Source organism: Poecilia reticulata, chromosome 18 (assembly GCF_904066995.2).
Source record: "Poecilia reticulata chromosome 18, P_reticulata-male-v2, whole genome shotgun sequence".
Classification (NCBI taxonomy): domain Eukaryota; kingdom Metazoa; phylum Chordata; class Actinopteri; order Cyprinodontiformes; family Poeciliidae; genus Poecilia; species Poecilia reticulata.
Window position 1 is genome coordinate 24,639,801 of NC_088847.1, and position 19,299 is coordinate 24,659,099.

The 19,299-nt window shown below is 43.7% G+C and overlaps 3 protein-coding genes across 4 annotated transcripts in view; 1 reads left to right on the forward strand and 2 right to left on the reverse strand.

The window, feature by feature from the left end:
- Positions 1-33: 33 nt before the first annotated feature.
- On the reverse strand, positions 34-4,741 carry LOC103460301 (uncharacterized). 2 transcript variants are annotated; one of them, XM_081599084.1, is made up of 6 exons: positions 3,614-4,741; positions 3,144-3,203; positions 2,384-2,960; positions 1,235-2,282; positions 1,050-1,121; positions 34-971 (listed from the first exon to the last, which is right to left on the reverse strand). In XM_081599084.1, exons 1-3 carry the CDS (start codon positions 3,642-3,644, stop codon positions 2,683-2,685), a joined length of 369 nt encoding a protein of 122 aa, XP_081455210.1. In that variant the 5' UTR covers positions 3,645-4,741; the 3' UTR covers positions 34-971; positions 1,050-1,121; positions 1,235-2,282; positions 2,384-2,682. The 2 variants fall into 2 exon arrangements, with proteins under 2 accessions (XP_081455210.1, XP_081455209.1); XM_081599083.1 differs by having other exon boundaries at positions 1,235-2,960.
- A 92-nt stretch (positions 4,742-4,833) lies between these two features.
- Positions 4,834-7,848, forward strand: LOC145548539 (uncharacterized). The gene is made up of 3 exons (XM_081599082.1): positions 4,834-4,979; positions 6,823-7,158; positions 7,240-7,848. Exons 1-3 carry the CDS (start codon positions 4,928-4,930, stop codon positions 7,431-7,433), a joined length of 582 nt encoding a protein of 193 aa, XP_081455208.1. The 5' UTR covers positions 4,834-4,927; the 3' UTR covers positions 7,434-7,848.
- Positions 7,849-15,828: 7,980 nt separating this feature from the next.
- The window catches only part of LOC103460316 (kinesin-like protein KIF1C), a 22,306-nt gene continuing 18,835 nt past the window's right edge, over positions 15,829-19,299 (reverse strand). The window contains exons 26-27 of the mRNA XM_081599075.1: positions 18,859-19,081; positions 15,829-18,409 (exon numbers count right to left, since the gene is read on the reverse strand). Of these exons, the coding sequence (XP_081455201.1) occupies positions 17,640-18,409; positions 18,859-19,081 (993 nt within the window). The 3' untranslated portion in view covers positions 15,829-17,639. The remainder of the gene's footprint in view (positions 18,410-18,858; positions 19,082-19,299) is intronic.

A 19,299-nucleotide genomic window follows, 5' to 3' on the forward strand; every position in this document is an offset into this window, starting at 1 on the left:
ACAATCACACACTGGAGAGAAGCCGTACTGGTGTGAGCTGTGTGGTAAACTCTTCACTCTGAAGTCAAACTTAAAGGCACAGCAAAAAACTCACCGCAGCTGATGAAGGTTTCTGTAAGATGAACCTGATCTTAAACCATAATGGTGGTTAAAATGCTATATTTGATTTTATTTATGCACATTTACTTTGTGAAAATAAGAAGTGACCTTTCCACATAAGGTTACATCTGTCATATAAAAGAGATTATACAAGAAATCGTACATATATGAATATAATAAAATAAGAGTAATAAGTACAAAAAACGAACAAGACATTGTGAAGTCTGTGTGAACTCAGAGCAGCCATGTGAGTCCCTGTGTTGTTGCCCCGGAAACCAAAACATGCCGACCAGAACCACCTGAACCAAGCTTCAGGGTCAGAACTTTCTGTTTGTTCTGAATGAACCAGTAAAAAAAACTGATTTAATATCTGAATAAAAAACATCCAACAGCCTGATCCGCCATCTTTAATACAAACAAAAACATCAGAACCGGACTGAACATCAGAACCGGGCTGAACATCAGAACCGGACTGAACATCAGAACCGGGCTGAACATCACTTCCTGCAGAAACATAGAAACCACCTTAAATAAAAACAAAGGAAACTGGAATAACTTAAAAAATATAAAAATTTAAAAAGATAAAACTGATAATTTTCTTGCTCTAAGTGTTAAAGCTGTAAAATCTGCTGAAGGTCCAACAGAACCTCTGCTACATTCTGGGTCAATGAGCCCATTGACACTTCCTGTCACTCAGCTGTGACATCACTTCCTTTCACTGCGACAGGAAGTGATGTCACAGCTGAGTCAACGGCTTCAGGCCCGCCTCCAGGTTCAGTTTGGTGAAGATCAGCAGCTGATGGCTCCTCTGGGTCCGACCGGGCCAGAACCGGTCCTCCTCACCTCGGTGTAGACGGTGTCTGGACCAGAACCTGAACAGAACCACACAGACTGGTCAGAACCAGAACAGAACCAGAACCATCTGACTCTTGGTTCGGACCCAGCCGGACCTGTTCTGAGACGGTCTGGTGGCTCCGTGCTGATCCGGATCGCACTGTAGGTGACGCCATCTTTCTCTGCAGCTGCAGGAGAAACAGCAGCTTTACCTCTGACTGAAGCTCACAGTAACTACAAATAAACTACAATAAACTACAGCAAACATTGAAAGCACAGCATGGTGGAGGGAGTGTCTGACCTCGGAGCTTCCTCTGAACGCATCGTCTCCCCATTACAACCAGTACCACCAGAACAGAACCGACCGGAACCAGAATGGACAGGAGGAGTAGAGGAAGCCGGTCAGCAGGGGGCGCTGAGCCTGAAACAGACAGGAACCAGCTAATGGTTATAATTGTTAGCCTTAGCTGGGAGAAACAAGCAGATCTGAAAGTGGTTATGGTTTAGAGTCAGACTGATATGGACCAAACCGACCCGCTCAGCCATGCTAACACATCCTTCTAACACAACATGCTAACAAACCATGCTAACACATGCTATCACGTTACGCTAACAAACCATGCTAACACATCATGTTAACACATCATGCTAACAAACCATGCTAACACATCATGTTAACACAACATGCTAACAAACCATGCTAACACATCATGCTATCACGTTATGCTAACAAACCATGCTAACACATCATGTTAACACATCATGCTATCACGTTATGCTAACAAACCATGCTAACACATCATGCTAACAAACCATGCTAACACATCATGTTAACACAACATGCTAACAAACCATGCTAACACATCATGCTATCACGTTATGCTAACAAACCATGCTAACACATCATGTTAACACATCATGCTAACAAACCATGCTAACACATCATACAAACAAACCATGCTAACACATGTTAACACATCATCCTAACAAACCATGCTAACACATCATGCTAACACATTATGCTAACAAACCATGTTAACACATCATGCTAACAAACCATGCTAACACATCGTGCTATCACATCATGCTAACAAACCATGCTAACACATCATGCTATCACATCATGCTAAGCCCTTCCTGTTCTCCTCTAAACCATCCAGCTGTGCTCTACAGGAAGTGGAAGTGTCATGCTCTGGTCTGACTTCCTGCTGATTCCTCAGGATCTTCTTTGACTCGTTCTGAGCTCCGTCTAACAGCAGCTCTTTATGCTACCGTCTCTTTAAATGAGGCTCAAGGACACTTCACTGTGTGGCAGGGAGGGACTGGAACCAGCCTCTAAAGTTTTGAGACTGGTGGAAGAAATCACAAAAGTACCTTAAAAGAAGGTCAGAAGAAGAAATTTGGGTTGAGGTCACGACCCTGTGGGACGCCACGCTTCAGATTACCAGACCTTCCACAGAGATCCAGCTGGATGGAGACTCTCCATCCTGACCGCTGATGCTGCACTGGTAGAGGCCTTCATCAGAGCTGGAGACATGGAGGAGGGTCATGTGACCTGATGGTCCATCACCAATGAAGGAGCCATCTTTATAGAAAGCAGCTGGGAGGTTGTGGGCTGGACTCTTTGCTCTGCAGCTCAGAGTGACGTCATCTCCCTCCATCACAGGGAGGACAGGACTCTGCAGGATCACTGATCCACCTCAACACAGAGACAAACTACAGCATTTCATCCATTTCCACACAGCAACACTAACTCCACAGTCTGATCTTACCAGAGACAGAGAGCTGGATGCTGCTGCTGCTGCTGGGGGAGGATCCAGATGTGGACTCACACCAGTACACACCAGAGTCTAATGGGAAGATGTGACTGACCTCACAGGAGGAACCAGCTGGTTCCCCCCAGTCCTCACACTCAGTCCTGGTGTCTGTGGTCGTGTTTCTCCTCACAGTCCATCCAGCAGAGCAGATCATAGAAACCTTTTCTCCTTCAAAGAACTGAGATCTGCTGGGACTCAGAGTCAGAGCAGCTGGAGGGAAACAGGAACCATCAGTCTGGACAGTGAAGAACTTTCTGGACTGAAAAACGTTTTGTTCTGGACTCGACTCAGCAGGTCGAGTCCAGAAGACAAGAAATGAGTCAATGAAGCTTCAGGACTTCATGAGTTTCTGATGCCAACAGGAGTTAAGATGAAGAGGAAATCATTACCCACCGTTGTTGGTTCTGTGGCTCAGTGATGAGGTCATTGATGAGGTCATTGATGAGGTCATCACTGGAGATCAGAACAACAGTTTTAAACATGATTTGAAACTGAAAGTCCAGTAGACTCAGTTCTATTGGAACCAGAACTTCATCATCTGCTCCGTCTCCAGCTGCTGTGGTTCTTATACTGTCGTTTCCCTCAGTGGTTCTTGGTGCAGCGCCCCCACAGGCCAGGAGGGGAACAGGTTGGTTTGACTCAGAACCACAGCAGCTGGAGGTGGAGCAGATGTTCTGGCTCCAGTAGAACCGGGTCGACTGGACCACCAGGAGGGAACCAGCCTCAGAAACATAAACATGAACTCAGTAATCTGTTTCTAACTTTCCTCGTGTCTCTGATGTTAAAGTCTAAAACCCTGAAGCCAGGAGAACCTGAACCTGATAAATCGGACCAGAACCTTTCAGAATCCGGGTCGTACTCACTGAGCAGCCGCAGCAGAGACGGTACCGCCATGGTTTCTTCTGATGAAGAAAGATTTTCTTATGATGGAAGGAAAAACCACTTCCTGTCTCCTGACAGGCAGGTTTCCATCAATCGGCCGATCAGAGGCGTCAGGAACCAATAGATGATCAATAAATAGAAAAACCACAAAAAGATTTAAATTCCTGCTGAGAGCAGCAGAGCAGGAAGTCTGGCAGCTCGGGTCGATTCAGAGAGGAAACCACTTCCTGTCTTCAGACCCTCTGACTGGAAACTCTGACTGGTGACAGCAGGATGTGATGACGGGTAGAGCAGGAACCCATCCAGAACCAGAACCCACAGCTCTAACAACCAGAACCAGAACCCACAGCTCTAACAACCAGAACCAGAACCCACAGCTCTAACAACCAGAACCAGAACCCACAGCTCTAACAACCAGAACCAGAACCCACAGCTCTAACAACCAGAACCAGAACCCACAGCTCTAACAACCAGAACCAGAACCCACAGCTCTAACAACCAGAACCAGAACCCACAGCTCTAACAGACAGAATCACTGGAGAACCTCAGGGTCCGGTCCTGACTGAAGGTCAGCAGAAGTCAAAGAGTTAGAAACTCAGAGTTTTATAAGTCTGAGTTCAGGACCTGGAGCTTCCTGCCTGCAGGTGCTATAAATAGTAACAGGAAGTGATGTCACTGGTGAATCCTCTCCAGACGAAGGTTTCCTCCGGGTCAGAATATTTTCCCCTCTGATTCAGAGCAGCTTCACCAATATGGAGGTTCTGGACGGACCGGTCCAAAATGACCTCTTGACCTTCAGTCAGTCCCAGGACCGGACCCTGAGGTTCTCCTGGCTGGAACCAAAACACCAAACTGGAAACTTTTATCATTTATCATCCAGATTTTTAGTAGAAAGAGAAAAATGAGAATCATGTCAATTATGTTTGATTTATCGTCTGATTTATTGATTTATTGCGACAGAACCAAGCAGGTCTCAAGGTCCAGTTTCAAAATCAGAGTTTTCTGAAATGAGTCAAATGGACTCAGCTGAAAGCAGCTGGGACTCATTTTAGTGTTTGAAATGAGTGAATGAAACAAACTCAGGGATCTCCACCGTTCCTGTAATAAATGTTTTTTTCAGCTGTAAATAAAATGAAACTGAGTTCTTGTTCCAGTAAATGGAGACGTTTAAAGGAAATTTGTCCCCCCGCCTTCCTGTAAACTCAAACTGAAAGTGAAAGTAACTCAGGTATTTAAAGCCGATCTTCTCTCCGCTCTGCTCTCAGTCGGTACTGAGACCATCTGATCCTGTTACCATGGAGACCAGCTGCTGGTTTCTGGCCGTTTCCCTCATTTACCTGGCAAAAGGTGAGTCAACACGAAGTCAGTGACGACTTCCATCTTTATTAATATAATAAAGATGGAAGTGTGTGTGTGTGTGTGTGTGTGTGTGTTGTAAGGTTCGTTCTGTCTCACTCCAGTGCTGCATTAACTCCCACCAGGTCAGTCTGGACTTTGATTGGTCCAGCTTCTTCAGGAAGAATCTCCAAATAATCACTAACAGGAAGTCGGAGTTAAAGGCTCAGATCCCTGGAAAACCAGGACTGGATCCCAAGGATCCGTTTGGAGGAGAAACCTGGAAATGGAACGAAGCCTCTAAACCAGGGGTGTCAAACTCCAGTCCTGAAGGGCCGCTGTCCTGCTCCAGTCGCTGTCCTGCTCCAGTCGCTGTCCTGCTCCAGTCGCTGTCCTGCTCCAGTCGCTGTCCTGCTCCAGTCGCTGTCCTGCTCCAGTCGCTGTCCTGCAGTTTTTAGATGTGCCACAGGTACAAAACACCTGAATCAAATGGCTGAATTACCTCCTCAGTTCTCCAGAGTCCTGCTAATGACCTAATTATTCTATTCAGGTGGTGCAGCAGAGGCACTTCTAAAAGTTGCAGGACACCGGCCCTCGAGGACTGGAGTTTGACACCCCTGATCTAAACTAAACGAACCAGGAAATAAAACTGAAAAGATTCAAACAGAAAGACGAGCAAAAGTTCATCAACCAGATTAATGAGTGATAAATTATTGTTGCTTGATAGAAAAAAAGAAAATAAGAGTTTCAGTGTGATTGTGATCCTGGTTGCAGTGAAACCAGAACCAGATGATCCTCATGAGGCGTTTCAGGGACGTTCTGGATTAAAAAGAAGGAAATTTACACAAAAAACTCAGAAACTTTTAGATTTGACTCAGAAATTTTCTAGAAAAACTTGGAACTTTCCAGAGATGAGAATTTTTGCATTTCGGAAATTTTCAGTTTCAAAAGTCGACTCAGAAACTTCAAAGTTTTTTTGTTTGTTTTTTTTTTCAGAAAATTTCTAACATTAATCTCAGATTTTCTGAGTTTTGTTTTTTGGTAGAAATGTACTCGATTTTTCTGGCTGAAGATTCTGGATTTCTGAGAGAAAAAGTGTCTGCAGAGCCACAAACAGCAGAATAATGAAGCTTGAGCCCTGAGGAACCATCTGACCTCTGACCTCATCTGACTCGTCCTCCACCAGCTTTTCCACTGAATGAAACAGAAAACCTTCAACATAATAAAGTTTAGTTAAATGAACGAGTGAATTTCCGTTTCCTTCGTCCCTCTGATTTACATGAACGCATCATTTCTTCATCAGTGGATTCTGTGTTTGGTCAGAACCGATCCAGAACCAGAACATCCGGTTCCAGAGATGAAACGGTGCAGAACGCTCCAATATGGCGGCTCCAACATGGCGGTTCCAATATGGCGGCTCCAACATGATGGCTCCAACATGATGGCTCCAACATGGCGGCTCCAATATGGCGGCTCCAACATGGCGGTTCCAATATGGCGGCTCCAACATGATGGCTCCAACATGGCGGCTCCAATATGGCGGCTCCAACATGGCGGTTCCAATATGGCGGCTCCAATATGGCGGCTCCAACATGATGGCTCCAACATGATGGCTCCAACATGGCGGCTCCAATATGGCGGCTCCAACATGGCGGTTCCAATATGGCGGCTCCAACATGATGGCTCCAACATGGCGGCTCCAATATGGCGGCTCCAACATGGCGGTTCCAATATGGCGGCTCCAACATGGCGGTTCCAACAAATCAGGATTCTCCTAAAACCAGGAGGTTTTCTGGCGGTTTCCGGTCAGCTTCCTGTCCTTAACTCTGAGCTGTTCTGATGTTTGTGTGTCCAGGCCAACAGGAAGTGAGCGTGCGGCTGCTGCAGGACGTGACGTTGGCGTGCCACGGCGGCGTGCCGAACGTCTCCGTCCTGAAGTGGAGCCGGTCGGACCTGAGCGCCGGCGGCTACGTTTACTTCTACAGGAACAGGCGCAGCTTCGAGCGCTACCAGCACCGCCACTTCCACGGCAGAGTCATGCTGCGGGACGCCGCCATGACGGGCGGAGACGCCTCGCTCATCCTGAGGAACGCCAGCTTCCTGGACGCCGGGACCTACGAGTGTCACCTGCAGGGACCGGGGCCGGGACCCGAGGTCCGCCGCTCCGTCAACCTGACCGTCACAGACACAGGTGAGTCCGGCTCTGGGTCTGGTTCTGGCTCTGGTTCCGTCTGAGCGGTTCTGATCCAGCTGCTGGTTTCTGTTCCTGCAGTGGAGACGCCGGTGGCCGTGATGGACGGCGGCGTCCGGCCTGAAGATGCTGATGGCGACAGTGGGAAGGAAACAGCAACAAGCAACTTGATCGTTGCTGCAACAATTACAGCAACAATTGCAGTTGCTGTAATTGTTGTTTCCCTTAAAGTCACATTAGAAAGAAAAAGAAAATATATGAAGCCAATAATCTGAATGACTCCATTAATCTATTTTATTAAAAATGTTGTCATTTTCACTATTAAATATAAAATAAAACTTCAAACTGGGATAAAATGTAAAACTTTTATTTCTGTTAAGAACTTTAAAATGTTTGAATGCCTGACAGGAGAAACATTATAGAAACATTTTCACCCTTTTGGTGAGATGATGACATGAATATAAAAATGAACAGATAATGATCAGTTATTGATCAATCGTTCAGCCTCTGACAGAAACTGGCTCAGGATTTACCTGGAGTCGTTTTAGCTGAAGTGAAGCTGAAGGTTTATGATTCAACATGTAACTGCAGGTCAGTCGATACTTGGAATAACTCTGAATATTCATACTTCATACTGAATTATTTTTAAAACACAAAGTAAAACAAACTTGTTTCAGTTTCATTCTGACATTTATCTGTTTTGTCTCTTATTGTTTATTTCTGAAGTTTCATTTTATTTCTCTGTTTTTAAAACTATTTAATGCTTTTAGAGGTTTATTTAGAAACTACCACTAGAAGTCAGAGTGAAAATGGAAATGATTCAGATTTGACCATTTTAATCAAACTCTCTGGTTTCTGGGCTTTAAATAGGCCGTTTGGGCCAGAAAATCCTCCAGTTAGTCTGAATGAAATAAACTCTGCAGAGATCAAAGTTCTTCAAATCCATCATTTAGCACATTAATTTATTGAAGCTTTTAGCTTCAACAAGATCAGATGAACCGACTCCAGAGCAGGACGTTTAATGTAACCGATGAAAAATCAGTCAGACAATCTGAGGGCAGAAATGGAGAACATTTACTGAGGCACATTTTTATCCACCTAAACCATCCAGTCCTGTCCTGCAGGTTTTAGATGAGCCACAGATATAAAACCCTGGAAACGGCTTCATCCTGGTGTGGATCGTTTCTCCAGATCATCCTGCTCAGGTGCAACAGAGGCTCATCTGAGGGTTTCAGGACAGCAGAGGACTGGAGTCTGACTCCTGTGGTCTAAAGGTTTGTTTTCACCCAAAGAGCAGAAACATGATCTGCTTGTCATCCGTTCATCCTGGCCTTTAACTCTCCTGGCCCAGAAAACGATGCGATGCAGCAACACCATAAAAACACCACTTTCATTTAAAAAGATTAACAAACACCTGGAAAGACGTCTCAGAGAAAACTGACTGAAGATTGGTTGGAAGAAAAAAAACGTGGTGGGCGGGGCTTCGTGTGATGGGCGGGGCTTCGTGTGATGGGCGGGGCTTCGTGTGGTGGGCGTGGCTCTCGGGTCCCAGCTGATCATCAACCAAACCAGCAGCAGAACCAACGGTGCAGAAAATGTTTAGCTGTGAAGGATTTATCATGGGAGTTGATAAATAAAAGGCTTGAAATGGATGGAAACCAGGTGGAGGAAGACGGTGATGATTATTTTACAATGGAACGTAAGAATGGTAAATATTAAAATTGGTTTAGAAATGGAAAGAATTGATAATGAAAGTATAGAAAGACAGATATTTGGAAATGTTGATTGAGAAAAATATAAGTAAGTGATCAATAAAAGCAAAAGGTTAATATAGATTTAGATGTAAATTCTTATATCTATGAAGCCATTTTAGGTGAAATAATCCCAAAAAAAGGAAAATATAAGAAATTGGACAAATGAATGTGATGTGGCAATTAAATCTAGAAATGAGGCTTTTAGATTGTTAAAGAGAAATCTGAATTTCCAGACTTTTATTGAATATAAAAGGTTACAAGCTGTTAAAAGAATTGTGAAAAATGAAAAAGTTTATGGAAAACTTTTGTAATTCGGTTGGAAGGGAAATAAAAATGTCAAAATTTTGGGGAATAATGAAATGAATGGAGTTGGAAGTGAATATCCAGGTCTGGAAGACGGAGATGTTATTGCTGTGACTGAAGACAAACATGTTGGTTAAAAAGAAGAAACAAGTCAAGTAATAAAAATGTTAATTTATTAGAATAAAATGTAAAATGACTTATTAAATGGTCCTTTTTTATTTGAATTAATGCTCTAAGTAAATTAAAAAATTAATCTCCAGGAAAAGTTAATAAACTTAATAATTCATCTAAAAAGTTTTATCTGAATTCTATAATTAGATCTGGGAAATGATTTTGTTACCTTTGGCATGGAGAGAAGAAATCATGGTTCCAATATTAAAACCTGGTGAAGAAGTCAAATCCATATTTACCTTCACATTTATGGAAAATAATGGAGAGAATGATAAATGAAAGATTGAGTTATTTTGTTGAGAAGAGGGAAGTTTATCAAGATGTAAAAGTGTATTTAGGAGAGGTGGAAGTAATATAGATCCTGTTCTGTGTTTAGAACATGAAATCAGAAAAGGGCAAATTAATAAGAGACTGTGGCTGATATAGAGAAATGATATGATGTGGAAAGAAGGTTTTTAATTAAATTACGGAAAATGGGGGTTAGAGGATCAATGTTTAATTGGATAAGAGTTTTTACATAATAGGTCTTGTTGGGAATGTAAATCCCGATCGATGAATAATAATTTGTATCGACACACGGAGCATAAAATCAGCCAAAAAAGCATTCAGACTGATTTTATTCACTTTCAGCGCTGAAAGGAGAAACTTTAACCTTCACATCCGAGAAGTTTCTAAAAAGTCTGAGCAGCGTCTCAGGAGGAGGGCAGCAGCTGATTATATGGACTGAAGACTCTCCCTGAATCTCACCATGTCTCTGTGGCCTGAGAAAACGTTTATTTTTCATGAGAAATGGACTTTGGTGTCTGACAGAATCAGACATGTAGCTCTTTACTGTGGCCTTTTGTCTAACAGCATGTGACTCTTTCTCCACCTGGTGAAACGTCTCAACAATCTATACAAGTAAGAACAGGTCAACAATTGTCAGAAAAACGTTTTGTTGAAAACGGAACACCTCAGGGAAGTATTGTGAGTCCTTTGTTTTTCTCTATTGTGATTAATATGTTTGATAAGTTGGAATGGGATGTTCATTATTTACTGATGATGGAGCAACTTGGAAGAGAGGTAATAATTTAAAATGTATAGTTAAACTACAAGAAGCAATATATAGTATAGAAGAGTGGTCTTATAAATTTGGATTTAAAATTTCTATAGACAAAGACTTTATTTTTCAGAAGGTATCTAATGATGTAAAATTGTATTTGTATAAACAGGATTTAGAAAGTAAAGGAGTTTTTGGGTTTGTGGATGGATGAAAAACTCACATTCAAAAAGTAAAGATAAATGTAAGAGAGTTTTAAATGTTATGAGGTGTTTGGTGGCGCTGAGAGGAAAGTGTTGAAAACTATATATACGGTTTAATAAGATCTGATTATGGCAGCCTTTGGATCAGCACCAGAATCATTTCTTAAATAATTAGATATTATTCAGTATGAAGCCTTGAGGTTCTGCACAGGAGCCATCAGAACAACTTCAGCTTTACTGGTGGAAATGGGAGAAATGCACTTTATTACATGAAACTCATTGGTGTCATTTAAAGAACCGTAATGGAAAACATTCATGTCGAGAAATTATAAAACCTAGTTGAGGAAAAAATGTATTTAAATTATTTTGGTTGGGAGATAAAAAACATTATGAAAGACTTTGATTTATCTCATATAAATATCAAACTGTTCCTCTTTCACCTGTTCATTCGTCTCTATTTCCTGTTAGTGTTGATTTTACTTTGTTGGAGAAAAAGAATAAAGAAAACCTTCCAGATCCGTATTCAGTACCATCATATTTAGACAATAAGTTCTATAGATATCCATGTCCAAGTTTATAGATGCTTCAAAAACTCAACAGCAGCACATGAGAGGCTCCACACTCCGCTCCAGTAGATGGCGGTAATGCGCGTCAGTAAGTTGTTGCCAACCAACATAAAAGAAGAAGAAGTCAGCAGTGCGCAGCTGCCAACTGTTAGCACTTTGAGACCAGAATTATGGAGAAACATGAGAAAATAAAGGAGCAGCAGAGAAACGCGGAGAAACCTGCAAACACAGTGAAGGTTGGTGTTCTAGACATGTTTATATCAGATGACTTGAATTTTAATCATGTGGCTCAAACTAAATTCACTCTAATGGTAGTGGTGACGTACTTCCGTTTAAATTTTCGCCACATAGATCGTTTCCAGGTCCCTCTTGTTCCTATTGTTTTTACCCAAAGCTGCAAGATTTGTACCACGAAAAAGACGCAAAACTTAAAACATCTGTGAGCTTCTGGTACAACAACCGAGTTTTGTGGTGTGCCGTCGTGTCCAGTAATTAGACGGTACCATCCAGTGCTTAGTTTTTCATTTTCCTGCTGATATCAAGGCGACAGCGGAATGTAGCCAAGACTTAGCCACTGCAGCTAACACATCTATTACTGCACATCTATAACGCATTGCTATTTCGATAATCTGTGAGTTGTATAAGGAGCATTACGGTCAGGATACAAGAAATTTTAATTGCAAGATTGAGTCATCGTTACAGCAGAATAAAGATGCAAGTTTATAACAATGTCTTAAAATGACAAGAAGTCGTTTTAATGAGAAATAAAGATTCAGATCTGATGTAACCAGCTCAGTCCATGTGGTTCTGACATTCATCAGTAATCAGGAGGATGTACATTTCCACCTCACCTGACCAGGTAAGCATTAAGGTACAAATAAAAAAATATAGCAAAATGGAAACAGAGTAACTGATAGAAATACTTTATATAAAGAAAAGCAGAAAAGTTAATAGGAGGAGAAAAGTTGTTGGCAACATTAGCTCAGCCAATCTCTCCCTCCAGGAAGCCACCAAACTGAACTCCTGTCCAACTCCAGCTATAATAATGATTTAAAAAAAGAAAGAAAATGGAAAGTTAAAAAAATTATGCTAAATTAATAATTCAGATCGAAGCTGGAATCTACTGACATTTTACAAATTTCACAGATCAATCAGAAGGTTTCACAAATGTTTTATTTATTCTGCTGTTAGTACAGAATAATCTAGTTAGGTTTGAAATGTCTAGGTGTTGTTTTTAAAGTGCAACACATTAAAAAAGCTCAAGATAGTGAAAAATTAAGTGTAATCGCCCTTTAGCTATTTTCCGAATTAGATGCTACATTTGGAAGCTAACTTCAGCTTCGACTGATAGCTTGGGCACAATATAGACAGATCTATATATGTTTATATCTACATCTTTATCTATCCATAGATATGTAGATTGTACAGATAATCAAAACACTTAACATTTACATAGCACCTTTGTAAGCTTGTCCCTGTTAGCTACATCAGACATATGAAGCATTATGATGAATACAAACGATTTATTAACTTACCTTCAAAGTTATTGTGAAGTTTTGACACATTGAGCTTAAATCCTTTGTTGTTGTTGGAGCGTTTCAGGATGTCTGAATAATTATATAAGCATCATTAATAGTCCTGCAGGTCTGAGGAGCCACTGTTAGCATCCTGTTACCTGTTAGCATCCTGTTACCTGTTAACAGGATGCTGCTAACAGCCTGTTAACATATAGGTGCTGTTACCTGTATGTTAACAGGTAACAGCACACTGTTACCTGTTAACAAACTGTTACCTGTTAACATCCTGTTACCTGTTAACATCCTGTTACCTGTTAACATCCTGTTGTTTGTGAACCGGAACCACTCTATGTGGCAAAAAAATGCGAAAGTGCTGAAACGGAAGTCTGTGGCATATAGACTATTCCCCCAAAACAGCTGCACAGAGTCCAAACCATGTTTTAGTTTAAACTCTTTATTCAAAGTTCGTCCATAATCATGAAAAAAGAGCCACAAGATGAATTTCTGGGTTTTCAAACCATTTGACCCATTTAAGGATGAGTTTCATTCATTTTAAATGTCAGTTAACGCAGCACTAGCTAAGTGTTGTGATTTTTAAAGAGATGCTAGCAGCAAGAGCAGCGTAAGCATGTTCCTCTATGTCTAACATGTTTTTCATTTTACATGTATTAGACCTTGAAAACAACTGGAATCAAGAAACCCGAGAGTGATTCCTGTAAGAAGATCTCTGCTACAACAACATCTGAAACTTCCCAAAGAGCAGACGAAGAGAAGAAACCATACAGCTGTGACCAGTGTGGAAAATGCTTCACAAACCCATCCTCTCTCAAAAAACACAAGAAAATCCATGCTGATAAAAATGAAGATAAAAAACTGTACAGCTGTGATCAATGTGGGAAAAAAATTTCACGGCGTGATAATTTAAGAACCCACCAGAGGATTCACACTGGAGAAAAATTGTACGTATGTGATCAATGTGGGAAAAGTTTTTGCTTTCAAAGTAATTTAGCAACACACAGAAACATTCATTCTGATGAAAGAAAATACAGATGTGAGAAATGCAGCAAAACCTTTACACGTTTAGATAATCTAAAAACCCATCACCGCATTCATACTGGAGAGAGACCCTACTGGTGTGAGCACTGTGGGAAAATGTTTAGGTATCGACGAGACTTAAAGGAACATCGGTGCGTACACACTGAGGGAAAACCATAATGTTGTGACCACAAGTCCAGTTGTGCATTCTAGAAGATTCCTTTGGGACAAAAAGACCCCAAACAGGTTCAGCTGTTGTAAAAATACATTTTATTTTTGTTATTTAGTTAGAGCTGTTAATCTTGAAATCTCATTGAACTATTTGGTTTTACTCATGAGGACAGACAGACGTCCAGTCAAAGCAGTGATAATGAGTAATTATCAGGCTTCAGCTGTTAATAGGTGTTTCCATAAAGACCTGCAGCTCTTAAAACCTCGTTAAACACAAATATCAAGCGCTTCTAAATGTTTTCACGAGGATTATGGTAGACTTTTGTTTTTCTCCTCAGGGCTTCAATAATAAATAAACTTTCAGAAAGTTAATGACCAGCTAATGTGTCCAGTAGTTTCATGATGGGAGTTTGTTCTAAAGTCTCTGAAACGTGTTTAAAAGGCCGAAGCCCCGAACATCCAGACAGTTATGTGGGAGGGAAGTGAGAGTCTGGAAATATGTTTAGATTAGCATCATCCTCCTGCCTTCACTGTAAAGTTTAACATAAAGTTACAACCTGATCTGCTGTGTTGTTGCTGTTTTACCTCCATATAAACACAGAGCTGCCTTCATCCTGAGGATTTACAGAAAATGCTTCAAACTTCTCACTCCTGACAAATGGCATTTTAAATTATTTCATCTTTTCTGGTATTAATCTTAACACACATTCTGACCAACAATTAAAACGACTTCAGTGTATTTAATGTAACTTTCTGCACGAGAATCCAATAAATCCATGTGAAGTTTGTCATGAACTCCTCTGGATGTGTCGACGTTCTAAAAACAGATCTACTGCGAGGAAATAAGTATTTGATAACTGCAGGTTCTCTTAGAAACCATGGAGGGTCTGAAATGTTCATGTTGTCCACTGGGAGACATCATCTAGAAAAGGAATCTGGAAATCATAATGTGCGATTTAAAAAAATAATTTAATAAGTTGTGTGTTACTGCAGTGAATATTTGTATAATGGATAGTAGCCACACAGGCTCACCCACTAGAAGGAAACAAACGCACCCAGTATAACACTCATTCTATTGGCTGACAGGTTGCCAGGCGACGGCACTTTTCTGTTCTGGGCAGAAAATGATTCTCACGCGAGCAGAGAGCTTCACAAGCAGAGAAACAAGTTTTAAGCTTAAGAAGAAAGATTTGAGAGAGCAGAAGTTTGGAGGAGAAAAACATGAAGCTCTGCTTTCAGACTGAAAATGTTTGCTGTGGAATTATGGCAGTAAAAGTCCCCCATACTGGTGTGGAGGATCAGAGCGAGTCCCCATCATCTACATGTGTTTGTGTAAGATAATAATTATAGTAATCAGCTTGTCCCACTGGGATCAGAAAAGCTCTTTAACTAGAGAACTGTTAACTCATTAAACATTATTATATTAAACATCTAGATGCAGTGAAATATATAAAAACAAATAAAGCCACAGTATCACGATGGGTCTGAAATGTTTCCTGAAGTTTTACTGTTTTTATGAAGCTTCACTTTGTGTCTGAATCAGTTTTCCTCCCTCATGTATCTGATGATGAAATATAACAACTAATATTAATGTTTGCAGAAACATGTCAGCAGTAATTCTAACCATGGATCCTCCAATCTAACGTCCCAATAATAAACGATGATAAACGTCCATCATTCATGCAGCAGGGATTTATTAGTAATAATGTAGATTCTAATGTTGATCCTAGCAGGCAGCAGGGGGCGCTGTAGCAACAAAAAGACATTTATATTTGAATGTTGGCTTCATTTCTTATCCTGATTCTGTGAAAAAACTTTATATTAAACCTGAGAGCTTAGTGACAGCTAATGACACTTTAATGTTTTGACCCCTGTCGGCCACCGTAGCTGGAAGAACGACACAGCAGCAGCTTGGATTCCTGACAGTTTATTGCCATCATGTCTGCAGGTCGAGCCTGAGATTGGTTCCTGATACAACAAAACCCGACAGACGGGAAACACCCGGGCGGCTCTGGGCCAATAGAACGTCTCTAACCCCCCCTCTGTGACGTCACAGCGTCCGAGGCTGTGATTGGTGCAGAGGTGTGGGTGGGCGGGGCCGGCAGTGAATGTTCTGGAATCAGGGTCCCAAACAAATCCAGAGAAAAAAAGAAATAAAAACAAAACGTCAAATAAAAAGATGAGTCTAAATTAATCCTGAAACTCTCTCACACACACACAGACACACACAGAGACACACACAGAGACACACACACAGAGACACACACAGAGACACACACACACACACACACAGAGACACACACACACACACACACAGAGACACACACACACACAGAGACACACACAGAGAGACACACACACACACACAGAGACACACACACAGAGACACACACACAGAGACACACACACACACACACACACAGAGACACACACAGAGACACACACAGAGACACACACACAGAGACACACACACACACACACACACACACAGAGACACACACAGAGACACACACACAGAGACACACACACACACACACAGACACACAGAGCAGAAGATACACGGCGGAGCTCCTGTAGCAGCATCCCATCAACCAAACATTAATCATGACACTTTATAATAATCATAGCCATGACATGTGATGACGTCATCACCCATGGCCGAGGTTGTGGGCGTGGCTAAAATATGCAGCTCAAAAAGCAAATGACTACACAAAATAAAACAGCCAATCAGAGGCTCAAACTGGAAATAAAACAAAGCAGAAAGAGGAAACTACGTTTCCCATCAGCCCCGGAGGCAGAAGCGGGTTTCAGGATTGTCCTGTGATTGGTTGGCTCCGTGGCTGTTTGGACCAACCAGAACGTTTTGTTTTGTCGTCTCGAAGCAGTAAGGAGCGCTCCTATTGGGTCGTTCAAACACTTTGGTGCTCCTCTCCCAGAATGCTTTGCTGCGAGCGGATTTAACCTCCACACATTTAACACATTCATCAAACCTCCACTGCCTTCTGTATCTCACTACATCTCCCAGAATCCCCTCCTGCTAACCCTACATGATCCGCAGTCCTTCCTCCTCCTGCCTCCCATCCTGAGACTTTATTCTCTCGTTTCCTATGATTGCCTGTGACACTGAACGCACCGTCAGCACATTTCATTCCTTTTAAAATTCATCTCCATTAAAAAACAAGATAAACGATAAACTTCAGATATACACACAGCTCTGTTGCGTGCTCCTCTCCACACGCCATGCCCTCTGGGGACCTGCAGGGGTCGCCACAGAGCGGCTCTCTTTGGTTTGCAGCTGTTGGCTACGCAGCGTTCAGGTGAAGCCGGAACCTCATCATGTAGCGCGTCAGAGCAGAAACGCCGTCAGGAGGAACGCTGTGGGAGAACTGCATGATGGGAAAACGCTCCAGCTGCTTCAGCTCTAACATTCCAGCTCTTCTGCCTGGGAGCTGAACCGTCTACCGGACCAGAACCAGAACTTGATCAGACTAAACCAGCGGTTATGAGACATGGATCCCGTTGCCTAGGCGACGGCTGAGGTTAAGATAAAACCCGACATGAGCGACGGTTAAAACCCAAACAGCAGGACAGACGTGACCTCAGACACTCTGTTTCATAAAGGTGCTGAAACACACACACACACACACACACACACACACACACACGCTCGGTCTGTTCTCTACAGCATGAGGATCCGCAGCCAATCAGAGGCCAGCGCGGGGTCACATGACGTTCTCCTTGTTCTTCAGGTCGGGGGCGCTGAACTGCCGCCTCATCCTGGGCGGCGTGCTGAAGCCCCAGCCGGCGGGCGGAGGCCCCGCCCCCAGCAGCATGTCGGGGGGGATGGGCAGGGGGCCGGAGCGCGGCAGGCTGTGGTAGTTGGGCTGAGGCTGGAATGGTGCATTCTGGGAGTTGTAGTACGGGTGTGGGTGGAACTGATGGGGCTGCCGCTGGTTGTAGTAGAAGCCCCCCTCTCTGTCCCTGCTGTTGCCCCGGGGCCCCGGCCGGCCCCCTCGCTCCCCGCCGGGCGACGCCGCCCTGCGCTGCCGCGGTCGCCCCTGGTGACCGCCCCCGCCCTGCTCGCCGCTGGGGGCGGAGCCGTCCAGGGAGCCGCGGCGTTGGCGCCGCTGGTAGTTCTGGTTGTTGCCCGGCTGGTTGTGGTGGAAGCCGCCCTGGTTGCCTTGGTTACGCTGTTGCCAGGCGCGGTGAGGGCTGGGCGTGCGCATGCGTGGGGGGGGCATAGGGAAGGGGAGGGGGAGGAGCGGGGGCGGCGTGGGGGAGCCCCCGCCGTTCTCCTGGCCCCCCCCACCGTCCTCCTCTGCCCCCCCGCCCTCGCCGCCCAGACCCAGAGCCTGCAGCGCCTCGCTGGCCGGTCCCCATGACAACCGGTGGGCCGGGTTGCTCTTAAAGGGGAACTTCAGCTTGCACTCCTGGGGGGGGATGAAGCGGCCGGTACCGGGAAGATGGACGGGGACGGTGGGGGCCAGCTGACCTGCAGGGGGCGGAGACGCACAGCGTGACCTCTGTGACCTCAGTGTGATTTTATCATGACCTCACTGTGACCTCACTGTGACCTTCGTTCTGAAGTAGTTGGAGCTCAGATTCAGCTTAGAGCAGCTGTTATTAAAGATTCTAATCTGGTCTTAGGTCTGGACTTTGACTAGGCCAGTCTATCCCATGACTATGCTCGTTTGTTTCCAGACGTTAGCTTGTATAAATGTCCATGACTCTCCTGCTGTTTCACACATGAAGGTTTTTGTCTTCAGTAAATCTGTGAAACCTCGAGGGTGTGAATAGTTTGGCGCTGCTCCCCTTTCCAAAGCTAAGCTAGCTCATCCAATGCTAGCACATCTCTGCTAATGGCCAGTGGGTGACTAGCCTACAAAGCTAATGCTAACGAGTAGCTAGCCCATCCAATATAAAAACCCCTCCCTCACCAACCTGGGTTCTGGTTCTGTCCTCTCAGTTTCTTGGTGATGTTCTGCTTCTGCAGGTTCTGGATGCGCTGCTGTTCCTGCTTCAGCCAGCGGAGGCGCCCTCTCCTGAACGCCGGGTCCTCGTCCATGAGGCGCTGAACTCTGACCTCTGGCAGGTCGTTGGTGTCGTCAAGGCCGCCTTCCTCCCTCTGCGCCGACTCGCCTCCTTCTCCGTTCATGTCGTCGTCCTGGAAACGAGTCGGAGTGGTGAGAGTTGGGCCGGGATGCCGACAAACACCTGAGATCAGGGGTCTCCAACTCCAGTCCTCAAGGGCTCAAAGGTCTCCTGAGACTTTCTCTGTTCTTCACCTGTTAGCATAGATATGGTAGCTGTGCTACCAGCTCCAGGAGCAGAGCTCTGTAGAGCTGCACTGCTGCAGTGAGGCTGGTTAGCCAGTTAGCTGGT